This window comes from Lagopus leucura, unplaced genomic scaffold, assembly GCF_019238085.1.
Source record: "Lagopus leucura isolate 7727_CA_CO unplaced genomic scaffold, USGS_WTPT01 Super-Scaffold_100021, whole genome shotgun sequence".
Classification (NCBI taxonomy): domain Eukaryota; kingdom Metazoa; phylum Chordata; class Aves; order Galliformes; family Phasianidae; genus Lagopus; species Lagopus leucura.
Window position 1 is genome coordinate 4,359,372 of NW_024962274.1, and position 14,587 is coordinate 4,373,958.

At 36.8% G+C, this 14,587-nt stretch overlaps 1 protein-coding gene and 1 long non-coding RNA gene across 2 annotated transcripts in view; one reads left to right on the top strand and one right to left on the bottom strand.

Moving 5' to 3' along the window:
- Positions 1 to 4,219, top strand: part of PLOD2 (procollagen-lysine,2-oxoglutarate 5-dioxygenase 2) — a 47,599-nt gene extending 43,380 nt beyond the window's left edge. Inside the window, 4 exon segments of the mRNA XM_042878450.1 lie at positions 737 to 841; positions 1,716 to 1,862; positions 2,083 to 2,208; positions 3,042 to 4,219. Of these exon segments, the coding sequence (XP_042734384.1) occupies positions 737 to 841; positions 1,716 to 1,862; positions 2,083 to 2,208; positions 3,042 to 3,197 (534 nt within the window). The 3' untranslated portion in view covers positions 3,198 to 4,219.
- Positions 4,220 to 9,472: 5,253 nt separating this feature from the next.
- On the bottom strand, positions 9,473 to 10,112 carry LOC122183949. Its single transcript, XR_006180431.1, has 2 exons — positions 9,720 to 10,112; positions 9,473 to 9,630 (listed from the first exon to the last, which is right to left on the bottom strand). It is a non-coding gene; the product is annotated as an uncharacterized LOC122183949 (long non-coding RNA).
- Between the last annotated feature and the right edge of the window lie 4,475 nt (positions 10,113 to 14,587).

Here is a 14,587-nt window from a genome sequence, read left to right on the forward strand (position 1 = left end):
TTGTCCAAGTAATTGCTTTCTTCAAAGTAAAATTGTAATTAATTCATTAGAAAAAGCAAGTACAACTAGCAGAAAATTTAAATTTTTGTTAAGAGATTGCTGTTGCAAAGCAAATGTAAGGCAAGCTCTTAAATATGCTTTTCTTGCAGGGTTGTTTTTCTGCTTTGAATTCTGTAAGGTCTGTGGCTGTGAAGGCTTTTGCTGGATATTTAAGTCTTTTTCTGTCTGGCTGGCTGCTTTCACATAGCTTGTCTGTGAATAGCACTTGCACCAGTCTTAGACACTTACTTCTATGTCAATTATCCACAGTCATTTAATGAATTTTGTTTAATTAAGAAGCCAGGATAAATTGCTTTTGTATTTAAAAGCATACTAATTTTGAAAGTATTTTTCTTAATGAGTCTTGTGTGAATGACTGGAGTCATCACACAATGCACAGAATATTTGGGTACACTGACAGAGCTGATAATGCTGGATTATGACTTACAAGGTAGCTCTTAGTTTCTGCTTCATTCTGTCAGAGTACACTTGTGGACCAAGTGAAAATTTAATTATTTAAATGTGTCCAAATTATGACACAGAAAAGAATTGCTTTTTTTTTTTTTTTTTTTTTTTTTTTGGTAAGTGACAGAAAAGTGAAAATGTCCTTGGAATGAGATGTTTAGCAATTGAGAATAACTGTTCTAACAACTTCATTAAAAGAGATTAATGTAGATTTCATTTCATCTTTCCATAGCCATGTCCAGATGTTTTTTGGTTTCCCATATTTTCTGACACAGCTTGTGATGAATTGGTAGAAGAAATGGAACATTTTGGACAATGGTCTGGTGGAAAACACCAAGTAAGTGTCAGCCTTTATAAACACGTCCTTACTAAGACAGTACATTTATAACAAGCCACAGCATGCTGCAATAAACAAAGTGTCCAAGAAATGCTAATAACCTAAGACATCTGCTGTGTGGAGTAAAATACTGAATTTTGTCTGCCATGCAGTTTGATGTTCAGTAGATTTAGAGACATCCTCGGTTAACATTGAACTAGAAAATTCAGACACTAACAGCAACAGCTGCTGTATTAGTTATCCAAGTTATCCAGCAGTGGCTGGTCTTTGATAATTCTTCTGACTTCCTCTAAGGTCTTGATTTATCAGACTTGTCCCTCAAAGCACGTATCCACAGACATTATGAAGTACTGTGTTAGTACTTGCACCAAGCTTGAAGTATTAACTACTAACTTAAACCAAAGCTTTGAGAACAGGAACGTTTGTCGTTTTCACAAATATTTGGAAGGAGATGAATTACAGTCAGGGTTTTACTGCAGGTTGGAGCCCCCAGAGAAACTTTTTTTTTAGCATACTTTTAAGATAAAAGTATTTTAACATGTTTGTTATCATGACGAGTTGATGCCTGTACTCATCTACATTCTATTGCGTCTACATCTCAATAATTAAAAATGGTACCCTAGTGAAATCCTTATTTACAGGCAGTACGTCCAAATATTGACTCACCTTCTAAGAACTGCCCAGTTCCTGCCCACTGATATCTCAGCAATTTATATCATGGCAGTTGGCTGTGAGATTACTGTGCATCAAGCTCACATACGCCCACTAAAGCACTACTCTGCAGTTTTGTGATTCTGCAGATTCTACATATTTGTAGAAGTGCCAGAAGCATTCCATGCTCATATTTCAAAGCTATTTATGGTGTTTTCGTTAGGACAGCCGTATTTCTGGTGGTTATGAAAATGTCCCAACTGATGATATCCATATGAAGCAAATTGGACTGGATAACGAATGGCTGCACTTCATAAGAGAGTTCATTGCACCAGTAACGTTAAAAGTGTTTGCTGGTTATTATACCAAGGTACGTGTTTAAAAGTTGCAGATAATCTCTGAATAGAATAAATAATTCTAAGTATTTTATTGAACTGTATGCTGTGTTTGATGAGTTAACAAGTGATGTAGCAGTATTACAGATGTGTGTTGTGTTCTTAACTGAGTTTTGAATTAGCAAAGAAAACTCATAGCCCTTTGTGTGACAACGAAGTTCACATGTTGAAGTCTGATTGTATATTTTGTTTCAGGGATATGCTTTATTGAATTTTGTTGTAAAATACAGCCCTGACAGACAACGATCGCTCAGACCTCATCACGACTCCTCTACATTCACAATCAACATTGCACTCAACAAAGTAGGAGAGGATTTTCAAGTAAGTTGGCAAGTTATTTATTGAGCTAAAAAACATCATCCTTTTAAGTGTGTAATATTGTTTCCAAACAAGAACCCAAACAGACATGCTTAAATACAGTGTTGAAAGGGAAAATATGTGCAACACAAATTGAGATATACGATTGAGTGGTGTTTTGGAGTACTAAACTTTCTCAGTTGCAGGATCCATACCTGCTGATGCAGTCAGGTTGAATTAGTCAAAATGGCTTCAGATGGTGCTGGGAAGAAGTTTAAGAAAAACTTCAGAGATGTTCATTTTTAACATTTTTGAAGTGCTTTGTCTTCTTGCAGTAGAAAGCAATTGTTTCAAATATTTAAAATATTACCAGGTTGAATAAGCTTCTCTTCACGGCATCCTTTTTTAAGTATGTTTCCCAGATTTCTTCCTTTAGAAAATACTGCTTCAGTTTGAAACTGACAGTTGGAATAATTTGTTTAAAATTTAAGTACTGTCTTGGGTGAAGGTGGATGTTGATTTGCTCCATTCTTGTATTGCCTACCATACGGTTATTGATGAACTGTTCCTCAGAGATGCTGATTGAAAGAGTTGATATCCAGGGGACGTTAAAGAAAATCAAAAGGAAACTTTTTTTTGTTGCTATATCCTGCTTGATATTTATTGTTCTGAAGGCGATGTCATTTTAACTGTATTGCTGTGGTGTTTTCTTTTTTCTTTGCTTTTTGATTAAAAAGGACTAATCTTAAAAAGTCTATTATTAATAACTGTGTATAAGTATAAAGAACCTAGTCATATAAAAACACAGGTAAATGAGTGCAGTGATGGGATTCTTTTTGATTTTATTTTTGCTACAGGGAGGTGGATGTAAATTTCTTAGGTACAACTGCTCCATTGAATCACCAAGGAAAGGATGGAGTTTTATGCACCCAGGAAGACTTACTCATTTACATGAAGGACTTCCTATCTTGAATGGCACAAGATACATTGCAGTATCATTTATTGACCCTTAATTTTATTGTTTTGCCCTCTTCAACATCAGTGTTTGGTTCCTTACATAAACATTTATTTATAGTTTTCTTCTGGAAGATGGTGATACACAGAGTTACTGTTCCCAGACAGCAAGGTTACTTTGGGCTAAAAGAATGAAAAAACAAACCGTTGTTAAATTGTTGAAGATTTCTCAATATGTGCTCTGAGCCTTGAGTTACAAAGTAAACGTGTCCTGCTTATTTTTCCATTCTGCTGTCTTGAAGAATAGGTGAGGAGAGAGAATGGAAAAATGTTTTATAATTAATTCTTTCTTTGTTGGGAAAAAAACATCCTAGATGCAAAATTGCCTGAAAAAATTATTGTGGTTTCCATTCTGTAAGTGACACACCTGAAGTTGTGTGGTATGTGTATTTGGTACCAATCGATTAAAAAGCACAGCATAAAAACAGTATGGAGTGAATGTCATATACAGTCATTGGGAGTTAAGCAATAATTCCATCAGCTGGTATATACTGAAGGGAAAACAGTTTGGTAACATGTCTTCTTAATTCATTCTCATCGTTAGAGGAGAAAAAAAAATTGCAAAGAAGAAGCAACAAATAGTTTAGCTAAGAAAAAATGTTTTCATCATTTGTTTTAAGAACTCATCCTCTTGGAAATTTATTTTTCTTCACCAAGTGACCTTCCTTTGAAATGAGTTATTTTTCTAAATGTGTAATTGCAACCAATTGATGCTGGAAATTTGATGTTTATTTTCACAGTGCTGATAAATTCTAATAGCGGGATATTTTGTAAAGACAATTTTCTATTATTTAAAATTACTTGAATTTTCTATCAGGAAAATGAAATTGCGGAAACCTCTTTTGAACCGAAGGATCTTAACTTGCCATTTGTTTTAAAGAAATCCGTTTAAAATAATCCTACTGTATCTACTGTTTGTAATTTAAAGAAACTTGAAGCAAACTATCTCAAAGTCTACGGTGCCAAAATGCACAATGTGTTGGAAAAACTTGTGAAAAATAAAAGGTAATTTTAAATTAAATGTAACAGCTTGTTACTTGACTGTATTAAGTAGTTCTTGCATGTTGCCATTGTTCTTACTCTAATTATATTTATTGCTAAATATTTTCAAAGGAAATGTAGATATATTTGGATTGCTAGGAGCTTCTTGAAGCGTTGACAGGCTTCAGCCATTTGCTGTGTTATTAAGTTGCTTCTGTTAGCTGATACAAGTGCACCAAAGTCCAACAGGTGTATCATATCACAACTGGAATTGTGTTGAACTTTCAGAAGAACCCCAGCAGAATGGATGTTTCTCATCTTTTTTCTTTCTTTAAGTAGAAAAGTTTTTGATAATCTGAACAGATCACTTTTACGTGCTGATATTTTATGACACTTCATATCAGGTTTCCTAAACAAAAGTTATGTTTGGAGTTGATAGAGGAGTGAGATTATTCTACTACCCCAAAGTAGCCTGTCTGCTTATTTCCCTGTTCCATTGCTCTTAGGGGAGTAGGTCGTAATGTGACTTGAAGTTACACTGAAGCAATTACGGCAAAATGTAGTGATTTCTACAGTACGCTCAAGTGAGCTTGTTAAGAATGGTTTCTCACAGGAAATTCTTTGCTTTCTTTTCATTTCTCTTACACTGTCAACCCTTCTCAGTTTCAGGCTCGCATTTGGAGATCGATAAATGTATTCCCAACTCCGTTTCCATACACAAAACAGCTCCGTCTTAGTGAGTGTCTGTGGATGTTTATGTAGCCTGTGCTTAGGCTAATGTTGCAGAGCATAAAGTCTTCAAGACTTCAGAATGAAAGCAGCTTTTGTTAATTGCCTCTTTCTGAGCATTTGCTTGCAGTCTGTGAAACTGACTCAGAACAGGGAATATTTTTACCACTGGAACAGTTAAAGATAGTTTAGTGTTATGAGGTTCTGTCTTGAAAAATGAGCAACAAAAGAACAACCAATCCTTTAATGAAAAATATGGGAAGTTTTTAAAGAGTGAGATCTTTTTTTCATGAGTTCTTAGATGCATTATTTTTACTCCTCAGTTGTATTAGATGTTGTTATTTTTTTCGTATCTTTTTTTCCTCTCAGTGTATTAGGACTTGCTTATTGCTATCTACTTGCATCTACTAATCAACTGTCAGATGAAGCACTACATTTAATATACACTGGTTGGAAGGGTAAATGTTTACCGTGCTCACACTTCTAATTTTTTTTTCTTTTAAAAGAAGTTTTTGCCAAGGTTATCAACTCTCAGGTGGATGGCAGTGCATACGGAGCTGCCTGAATGTAATTACTGGTAGTAATAAACACCAGAAAAAGATCTTTAGTAGCCTGTGGTACTAATAGGAATGGGAGGGTGGTTGGACTAGATGATCTTGCAGGTCGTTTACCAACCTTGCGATTCTGTGTGATTCTGTGTGTGATCTTAACTGTTCACCCAAATTAGTTCTGAAAGCTTTGCTGCATTTTCTGAATGTCACTAAGCTATCTCAAGCAATCAGAATTAGGAAATTATTGTTAATTTTCATTAATTTTAAAAGCACTTTAAAAAATTTGAGTTTTCTAACAGTTTGTTTTGGGACATTTGTATGTGCATCGGAAGGAAAGCAGCAGCTTTCCCAGCAGTGTATGTGAGACTTTGGGAGTGCAGGGACATGAAGGTGCTCTGCAACAAAAGAGACATTTGTGAAGTATCTGGCTTGTTTTGCTTTCACCTAATTTATTTTATTTTATTTTTTTTGCTGCTAAGTACTTGAATTTGAGATTGTGATGGGGGTAAGGAGCAGCAGATCATCGTATAGATGCAATGATCTCTCAGCTTTTAGCTGATAATAATATAGCTTGTCTTTTATTTTATATTCATGAACTATACTGACTCTTTGATACTCCTAAGAAGCACTTGGGATGTTCACACCTTTAATATTCTTTAATATCACTGTTTAACAAGGAATTTCAATGTTTACTTGTAGCTTAATATTTTATTTTATTTTTCCTGAGTATTACTACTCCACTCTTATTGTGATCTGATAGGAATGAGACTGATAGGCCCCAAAAGAAGACAGATTTCCAGATTTGTTCAGATTTTTCTGTTTGGCTGCTGCAATGAACTTTTAAAGGAACACATGCATTTCAGTTACCTTTTGTTTCTGCTGTGGTCTTCCATGGGTTCACTTCTGAACGGAGTAAGTACTGGTGAAACTTTATTTTCTTTTACTCACTTACTTGCATGGCAGGGTAGAGTGCTCTGCTGTTTTTCTGAGTGCAAGGGAGCAGAATTCTGTCTTAGGAACTCCTTGTGATTGAAGTGTCAGGTAAAGCACTTATTTTTTATTAATTTTTTTTTTTTTTTAATGGGATTGTTTGATTTTATGGTGGAGTATAGATTAGTGGGCAAAGCCTTTGTAAAATGCATTTTGAGAACCAATATTGAGTTTTTAGAGCTACTGGTTGCACTGCTGGAGCTGTTTGACAGCAGAGCTGCAGGGAAGAGTAACTTCAGACACTCAGCCCCAGTGGTTCTCTTCCTTCAGCTGCTGCCAAAAACTTAGCAAAACAAATAATTTGGGAACTATTGAAGCTTACCATCCTTCCCAACAGTACCTGAGAACCTTGCAGAAACATTATTGATTTTTCAAAATTCCGTTCTCACATCCAAAAATAACATTAAACACAACTAGAAAAGAATGCTTCTACCATTTTCACTGAAACGTATTATTTGATAGCTGTGTACTTCTTTCCTGTAATGATACATCTGTTTGACATAGTCTTTTGAGATCTGCTTCAGTACATCCCACTTACGGATTTATGGGTATCTTTCAGTGCTTTTCTGGAAGTGGGGAATGAAGGAGGATGAGTCAGTGTTCGGTAACCTCAAAATCCATCCCAGCAACCTGCAGCTGTTGGCACAACCACTCAGCATGTTCCTTGACTGTGGAGGAGGTCTGAGAAAGCAGTTGATTTTCTGACTTGGTGGTAAGGCAGCTACACATACAGAAATGATCATCGTTTTCTTTATCCCTAAGTAATTTATTGCTTTTGGAAAGTAAGTTTTCTTTCTGGAGTGAGCTTCACTTCAGAAAAGCAACTTTGGCTGTGCTTATAGCATTGCCACTTGGGAACTATTTTGCTCAAGAAAGAAATGTGAGATAAACTATCTGATAAAAGTGCATTCATCTTAAGTAATTTATTAGAGTAAGGCAGGAATCGAAAGGCAGTGTTTCACTCAGTGTGCTTACAGCCCATACTGGCATCAGCACAACTTCAGAAGTAGCAGAGCTGGGACCCAGCCGGTGTTGGGGGATTAGATGGATTGCCTCGCAGGCAGTGCTTTTCGGTGGTGCTGTGCTCACTGGACCTGCACGATTTCTTGTGTCTGTGTCCTGCACGTACCCGGTGTGCGTGCTTGCTCTGTTTATTACTGGTCTGTGTCAGCTGAACATCCCTAGTGCCAGGGTTGGCAAGGCAGCTGCGTAGTCGCATAGCGAGAGGGTTACTCAGGGACTGGACTTCTGGCTTGAAACCAAAATTCTTCCATTTGCAAAAATTTTGCTTAGTTGTGAAAGGAGTTGCTTAGCCACTAATGGCTTTATACCCTTTTGATTCCTTCCTTTTTGGAGTAGGGAGCAGAGAGAGGAGGAAGGTAGCAGAGTATATTTTGTATAAGCTGCTTCCTTACCATAAAGTCATTAGTACAGACAAAGCATGAAAATATTGCATTTTCACAGATTCGGCTGCAATGGCAATTAACATGAGCAATACTTTAAGCCTATGAGATGTTTTACAGTTCTTAATACCTTAAGACAGCAGGGCTTACTCTCTCCAAAGTGGGCTTGAAGGCTTTAGGCTTTAGGCTTTCTCAGGCTTGGGTCACTAATCTCTCACAAAGTGCACTCACACACAGGTGGTGTGTCAAAATGAGGTATGTAACTCTGTATTTAAAAAACAAACAAACAAAAATATACCAATAAAACCCCTTTATTTTTGGAGTAGTAATTTTAGTATTCTTCATTCTTAAATTAAAGGATATTGTTCCCTGTACATTAAGAAAATTGGCAACTTCACGTAGTACAGCAGCAGAACCTGAAGCGCTGCTGACAGAGAAAAGGTGTATGCAGCTGCTGCTGTTTGTGCTTGAGCAATAAGTCTGTCTCCATCCTCCCATGGTAGTAAGATGGAGAGATGGAGCTGGTGAGGGTACCTGAGGCATATAAAGTGCTTGTAGAAAATATATCGGGCTTTGAAAGAATAAACTTTTCTGGTATTTTAGCTCATGACTTACAACAAGCCTCTGTATATAAGGGACAGTGAGGATTTGTGGAAAGGTAAATGCATTTAATTTTTTCTTTTTCCCAGATGCTTCTAACTGGGCACAGTGCCAACTGGAAGGCATTTCTGTAAAATGTCCCTTTCAGAATTTAAAGTTCCAAATGCATGAAAGTATTGCAACATTTCAAAGGGAGGATCACCAGCATGAAGTAGGCATAATGTGTGAGAAGCTGAGGCAGAAAGTATCAAGTATAAGCTGCTGAACGCTAAATTCTATGTTTGGAAGCAGTGGGTGTTGAGTGGGCAAGTGCACAATGCTGAATACTGGCGCAGCCAAATTTGGAGACTTGTCATCTCTGAATCACTTCTGCAAGCTGTGATTCATCAGAGATCACAAGCAACGTCAAACAGTTGATCGTTCTTTAAAACACGTACCACGTAAATGAGGGCAGACAGTCACAGCCCTAATACCTAAAACATTTTGCCTTAATTTCCAGACTTGCATAATCTCAGACTTCTTTGCTGTGCTGTCATGAATTACGGATCTTGATAGTATTATTTGCAAGAAGAGAAAGTTCTCAGTTCTTGCACTTCAGCCATAGGCTTTAATCTCTGTGAGAGTGCTTTGGCCACACAAGTTATGAGTGCTTCATTCTCTGACTCTTGATCATCACTCATTTGTACATGCTGCTTTCCACCTGAACTGTGCAAAGTTGTCTCATACATTTGTCAGATGCCAGCATTCCGGCTCAGTCAAAAAAAAACAACAACACAGGTTTGGCATGTGGAGGTTAGGAGCAAGGGAGGCAGAGACAAGGGATCTTTGTTTTAAAGTGCCCTTGAAGTGTAAAATTTAACTGCTGCTTCTGTGGCAATGAAAGATGCCTTAGTAGCAGAACTGGTGAGCTATTGTATACCTGGAGTATAGCTGTGATGTGGTTCTCTATGGAGCATAAAAGATATTTCTCAGTGACCTTGTAAGAGCAGAAACCCATGTTTGCTCTTTTCCATAGCCTGGTCTTGTTCAGCAGAAGAGATGGTTTTTTATTGCACTCCTCAGATTTGGAAAAATGGGAAGCACAGGAAAGTACAAGCCAAGGCTTGATTTTATCTAAATATCACTGAAATAGAAACTTTCCAGGAACTGGCCATTTCATGTTAGAAGAAATTCAAATGCTAGAAGTAGAAAAATGAGATATCTTTAGCTGAATGTGAAGGTATGGGATATGCTGTGCGTTTGTCATCATTAAGCAGGCATAATGTACCTGAAGGTGGATAACAGACGTGGAAGGCTGAATGGAGATACCAGCATGTTTCCAAAATAGCTATGCAGGTGTTCTTGAAATGTTGCTTGAGCAAATAAATGGTTTTATTCTAGCCAAGTTGGTCCCGTTCTTATTTACTTTTAGTCTGAAAGGAACAAAAACACATTATGAAGCTATAATGCCACTCAAATGCCGGAAAAGAGAAGCTTATTTAAAAAAAAAAAATAAAAATTGAGATTATATTGCAAAGGAAAGGAAAATTTTGGAACTATTAAGACATCAGAACTGCTCTCTGCATGGAGTATTTTATGAGCAGAGGCCTGAGGAGACACTTGAGGAATGTCGTCAAAATACCGCAGTCTGAAGGTCTATTTTTTATTTTTTACAAACTGAACTTTATTTTAAAAATAATTCTTAAAATAAAATAAAATAAAAAATGAGAAAGCACTCCTAGCTGCAAGCTTTCTTTGTAAACGCTCTTCTCTTCGAGGACAACAAAAATGTGCAAGGTGAAAAACATCAGAATTCAAATGCAGGTCTGGATTTCCAATCTTGGTGTGGGTGCCTAATGGTGCTCATGCCTAGCATTAAAACTCCACAGTCAGGAAGTTATTCTATCCTGATAGTTAAACAAAAGATGAATGTTAGAAATACCGTTTTCAACAGATTTAATGTATGTTTTCTATAAATATAAAATTGAAACTTCCTATTCTCAGATATGGGCAGTGAAGCTAAAATGCAGGACGGCTTTCAATACGTAGTAGTGTTCAAGGTATTGATTAAAATTTAATTTACTTTTTAAAGAAGGCAGAGCCAGGAAATGAAAAAAATTACTGAGGTTTGTGTTGCTTTTTATACTTTAATTGTGTGTTAACTATATTGTATCATTGTCTATTTAATATTTTAGAAATACTTCACATTAGACATTTTTCAAAGTTCATTTATTTTTCATGGGCTATTCCAGTTCCTCTTCAGATAAAGAAGAAACTAAAGACTTTCCCTTAGAATTTAAATAGTAAGATGTAATTAAAATGTTTGTTTTTCAAATTTGAAGGTGGAAATATTTCAAAATTTATTTATGAAGTTTAGCTTCCAGTAAAGTGAGAGAATTTGGGTAAACTTGATAAGAAAAAAAATTCTTAAACGAAGGAAAGTTCAGATAAGGTAAGGAATCTAGTTTGCACTGCATCGTTGTAGAGTGTTTTACTACATTGTGAGTTTTGCACTGTTTTTTTGTTTTGTTTTTGTTTTTTTTGTGTGTGTGTGTGTATTTAATGAGGGGACAAAGCAAGGAAGCACATATAGTTCTTGAGCAATATAAGCCACTGGAATATAGAAATGTCTTAACACACGAGAAGTAATAAATAGATAAAATACATAACTTAAATGTGCAGACAGAAGGAAACTCCTGTAGACAAAGTATATCCAGTGCCCAGCTGAGGTTGAAGGAGGTCTGCAATGAGTGAAGCTCACGTTTTGTGCTGGAGATGTTCTCAGAATTGTTTGATTTCTGTACCTAATGGGAGATAAATGCTCTATGAGAAAGAAAACTGCAGCTCTTTGCTCACACAAAAGGAGTTGGTCTCATAATGAACAAAACATTTCCTTTGTTCACACAGAAACCTTTCTACATATTATAACTCATACATAAATACTCATACAGTACAGTTTCTTTACATTACAAATGTAGGTGGAATTTTCTTTCCTATAATAGAAGTACAAAATACCACTTCTGTTGTTTCTTTTCTGATGTTTGTCTTTGTACGGGAACTGTTGACTCATGGCCTGAACCTCTGATTGATCACCTGTGGCAAGCACTGAGTCAGCTGCAGGAGCACAGGTGAAGGCGATTCAGCTGTGTGACTGGAAGGAGTGGAGCCTGGCTGCACCTCTCCTAGACCCCATTTAAGGGCTGACTGCTGCTAGGGAGCTGTCTCATTCTGGAGGTTGCTCCCTTTGGAGTTTTTCTGCGAGCCTAAGACATGGGTGAGCATTTTCATTTATTTTTGGTTATCTCATTCTGCTGTGATAATCCTTCTAGTTATACAACATGTAAAATACCAGCCTAACCACATCACTCTACTAACTGTGTATTTGTTTACTGTACAGTCTTCAAGCTGAAAATTTTATGTACAATATGCTATGTGGTAGTGCTGCTTCTTTACTTTAAACCAAGCTAAAGAAGCTTTTCTGGATTGAATGTCTCCCACTGAATATTTGCCTATGAAAAATCTTGATAGTCAACTTTACTGTTTTTTTTTTTTGTATTTTTTTTAAACCTTTTTTAAAATATCTGAGAAAAGATAAGAGCATTTATTCCTAATCATAGAAATGATTTCTGTTCACTAACGAAAGTGGCAGATTCAAAATAATTGCTGAGGAAAATTGGGATGTTTTTTAGTTTTCTTTTTTTGAAGAGGAAGAAAGGGGGAAAAAAAACCCAAAAAAAACAAAACCCAAAACTTTTTAATTCAGTGGAGCCAATCAAGTGGTTGTGTACGAAGCAAAGATGTAAATCTTCATGCATAAGAATGGAGTCCCATAGTAGTTGGAGGGGGAAAAAAAAAAAAAAAAAAAAAGTTGAAGGCAGTAGGGCTGAGTAAGCTACTGACCAACACTGCATATCATAAACAGCATTAAGTACAGCATCCTTGTTTGTATCCAGTTGCTAGACTGTAAGGAATGGTGCTAATGGTTGCTACTGTCAGAATTAGATCCTTTTCTGTCTTTCATTCTGCGTAGAGGCTGATTTCTCAGTGAACGTCTCTGCTGCTATTTGCCACGTTTGGTCAGTGGGAGCGTTGAGGATTATCTGTAAGACAATAGGAAATCCTAGAAGTTGTTCTGTTTTGCTTTTTCTTTCCTCCTCCTTTCCTCAGCTTCTTAATCAGTTTGGTATATTATTATTGTTGTTACTTTTAACTTTACTGTGCTGATTTATCTGTGTGTTGCATGGTGAAATGTTTCGTGATATGAGTACTAAGGCATGGCATTTCTTCACACTTTATGCCAACTTCTTTCCTGAATCCAGCGCTTTCATAAATGCTTGTGGTCCACTGGTAAAGTGATTATAGACATGCCTGCAGTCCTTTCTTACTGCTTTATTAAACATTTCACTTTTTTCAAATTCCTGGAAACTGGTTGTAGATACAGAGCTTCTTTCTGCATTTGCACCTGGCCTTAGCTCAGAATGTTGGTAGCCCTCCATGTAAAGAGAACTTTGATAAAGAGATTATTCACCCTTTTCAGCCAGCTTTCCAACCTCCTAAGCATTGAATTATGAATGTTTTTCTCTGTAGTAAAATGCTGTGGGAAAGGAGCAAACGCTCCAAGCCAGCCAATAGCATTGGCAATATAAATGATACTTAAATGGGAAGTATGGTTTCTGTGTGGAATGCTCCTCCAAGATCTAGTTCCTTTCTTTGCCTCTGTATGGTAACTGTGTAATGGCTGTGTTGAGTCACAGCCTGAATCACTGGTTGATCACCTGAAGCAAGGACTGGGTCAGCCTGGGAGCACAGGTGAAGGCAATTCATCTGTGTGACCGGAAGGGGTGGGACCTGGTTTGTCCCCTCCTAGACCCCATTTAAGGGCTAACACTGGGGAATGATCTCTTTCTGGAGATCCCTCCTTTGTGGAGCTTTTCATAGTGAGCCTAAATCTTTGGATACAGGTGAGCATTCCTTCTCTATTTGTTCCTTTGCCATCTCACTACAATATTCTTTCCAACTGTACATTTGTTGACTGTACAGTCTCCATCCCTTCTTCAGTTCAGACGTACATGTTGCCTAACCAAAAGCTGAAGAAAAAGTTTCCTTACCTTTCTAGACAGGGAATATCTTCAAGACAGCAGAGAGACTTGCATAGATACAGGGTGAAGTCCTTAGTGCAGCCACAGGCTTTTATTTATCTCCCAGGAAGTAGTTTGAAGAAGCTTTACAAGTGTCTGAACTGAGCTGCTGCTCTCTGTGAGCTGGAATGTGTTACGCTTTGGCAAAAGAGGAATGCAGAGTTCTCAGAGAAATCCCTCTGGAGCGTTTGGTTGTGCTTAAGTGCTTGGTTTTTTTAGGGGTTGGTGCTGAAGGCTATCAAAAATCTCAAATTCACTAAGTTAGAGTCAAGAATAAAAGCAGCAAAGAAATATGCTTTTAACTGTTGAATAACTTCTGAGGATTTTCATAATATTCTGGCTGCTGAGCTTCTTGTTATTTCTTATGCTTGCTTGGCTATGTACAGAATAAATATACTACAACAGCATCACTTAATTTGGTAGTTACTTAAGGCAGCTTGCGAGAATAGGGAATAGTGAGACTTCCTGTGTCTGAAAACTAAAATTAGTATTTTTGAACAGTAAAATAAGGAGATCTCTTTTGAGGATCATGTCTCACATGGCTGAATTTCAGCACGTCTGACCTGACCTTTGTCAATTTGATTCCATTTTATATTTATTCTATAAATTCTGTTCTGCATTTGCTGTGTAGGTCCAAGTACTTAATCTAATTAATAAAAGCATGAGCAGATAGGGACAGTGGAAAGAAGAACTACTTTGCCATATGTACATACTTTTCCCTGGTGAAAAGTTGGAGATAAAATAGTGTCTTTATACTCTGCCTGCCATCCTGTGGCCGAACAGAATTTTACAGTTGCTTATTAAAAACAGGAAAGGCACATGATATTAGAGTAGGCATAATAACTGTGAAAATGTTTAATAGTGAAGATATAATTTTGAATTTCAAGTCTAGTAACGTTCATTTGTGGACAGCGTGCATTTAGATGCATGTGCCTTCAAAAAAGGAAAAATATTCTTGTACCCATTTTTTAGGTAGCAGTTGCAAACTACTCACTGAGACGGAATGAAGTAGTGTGCT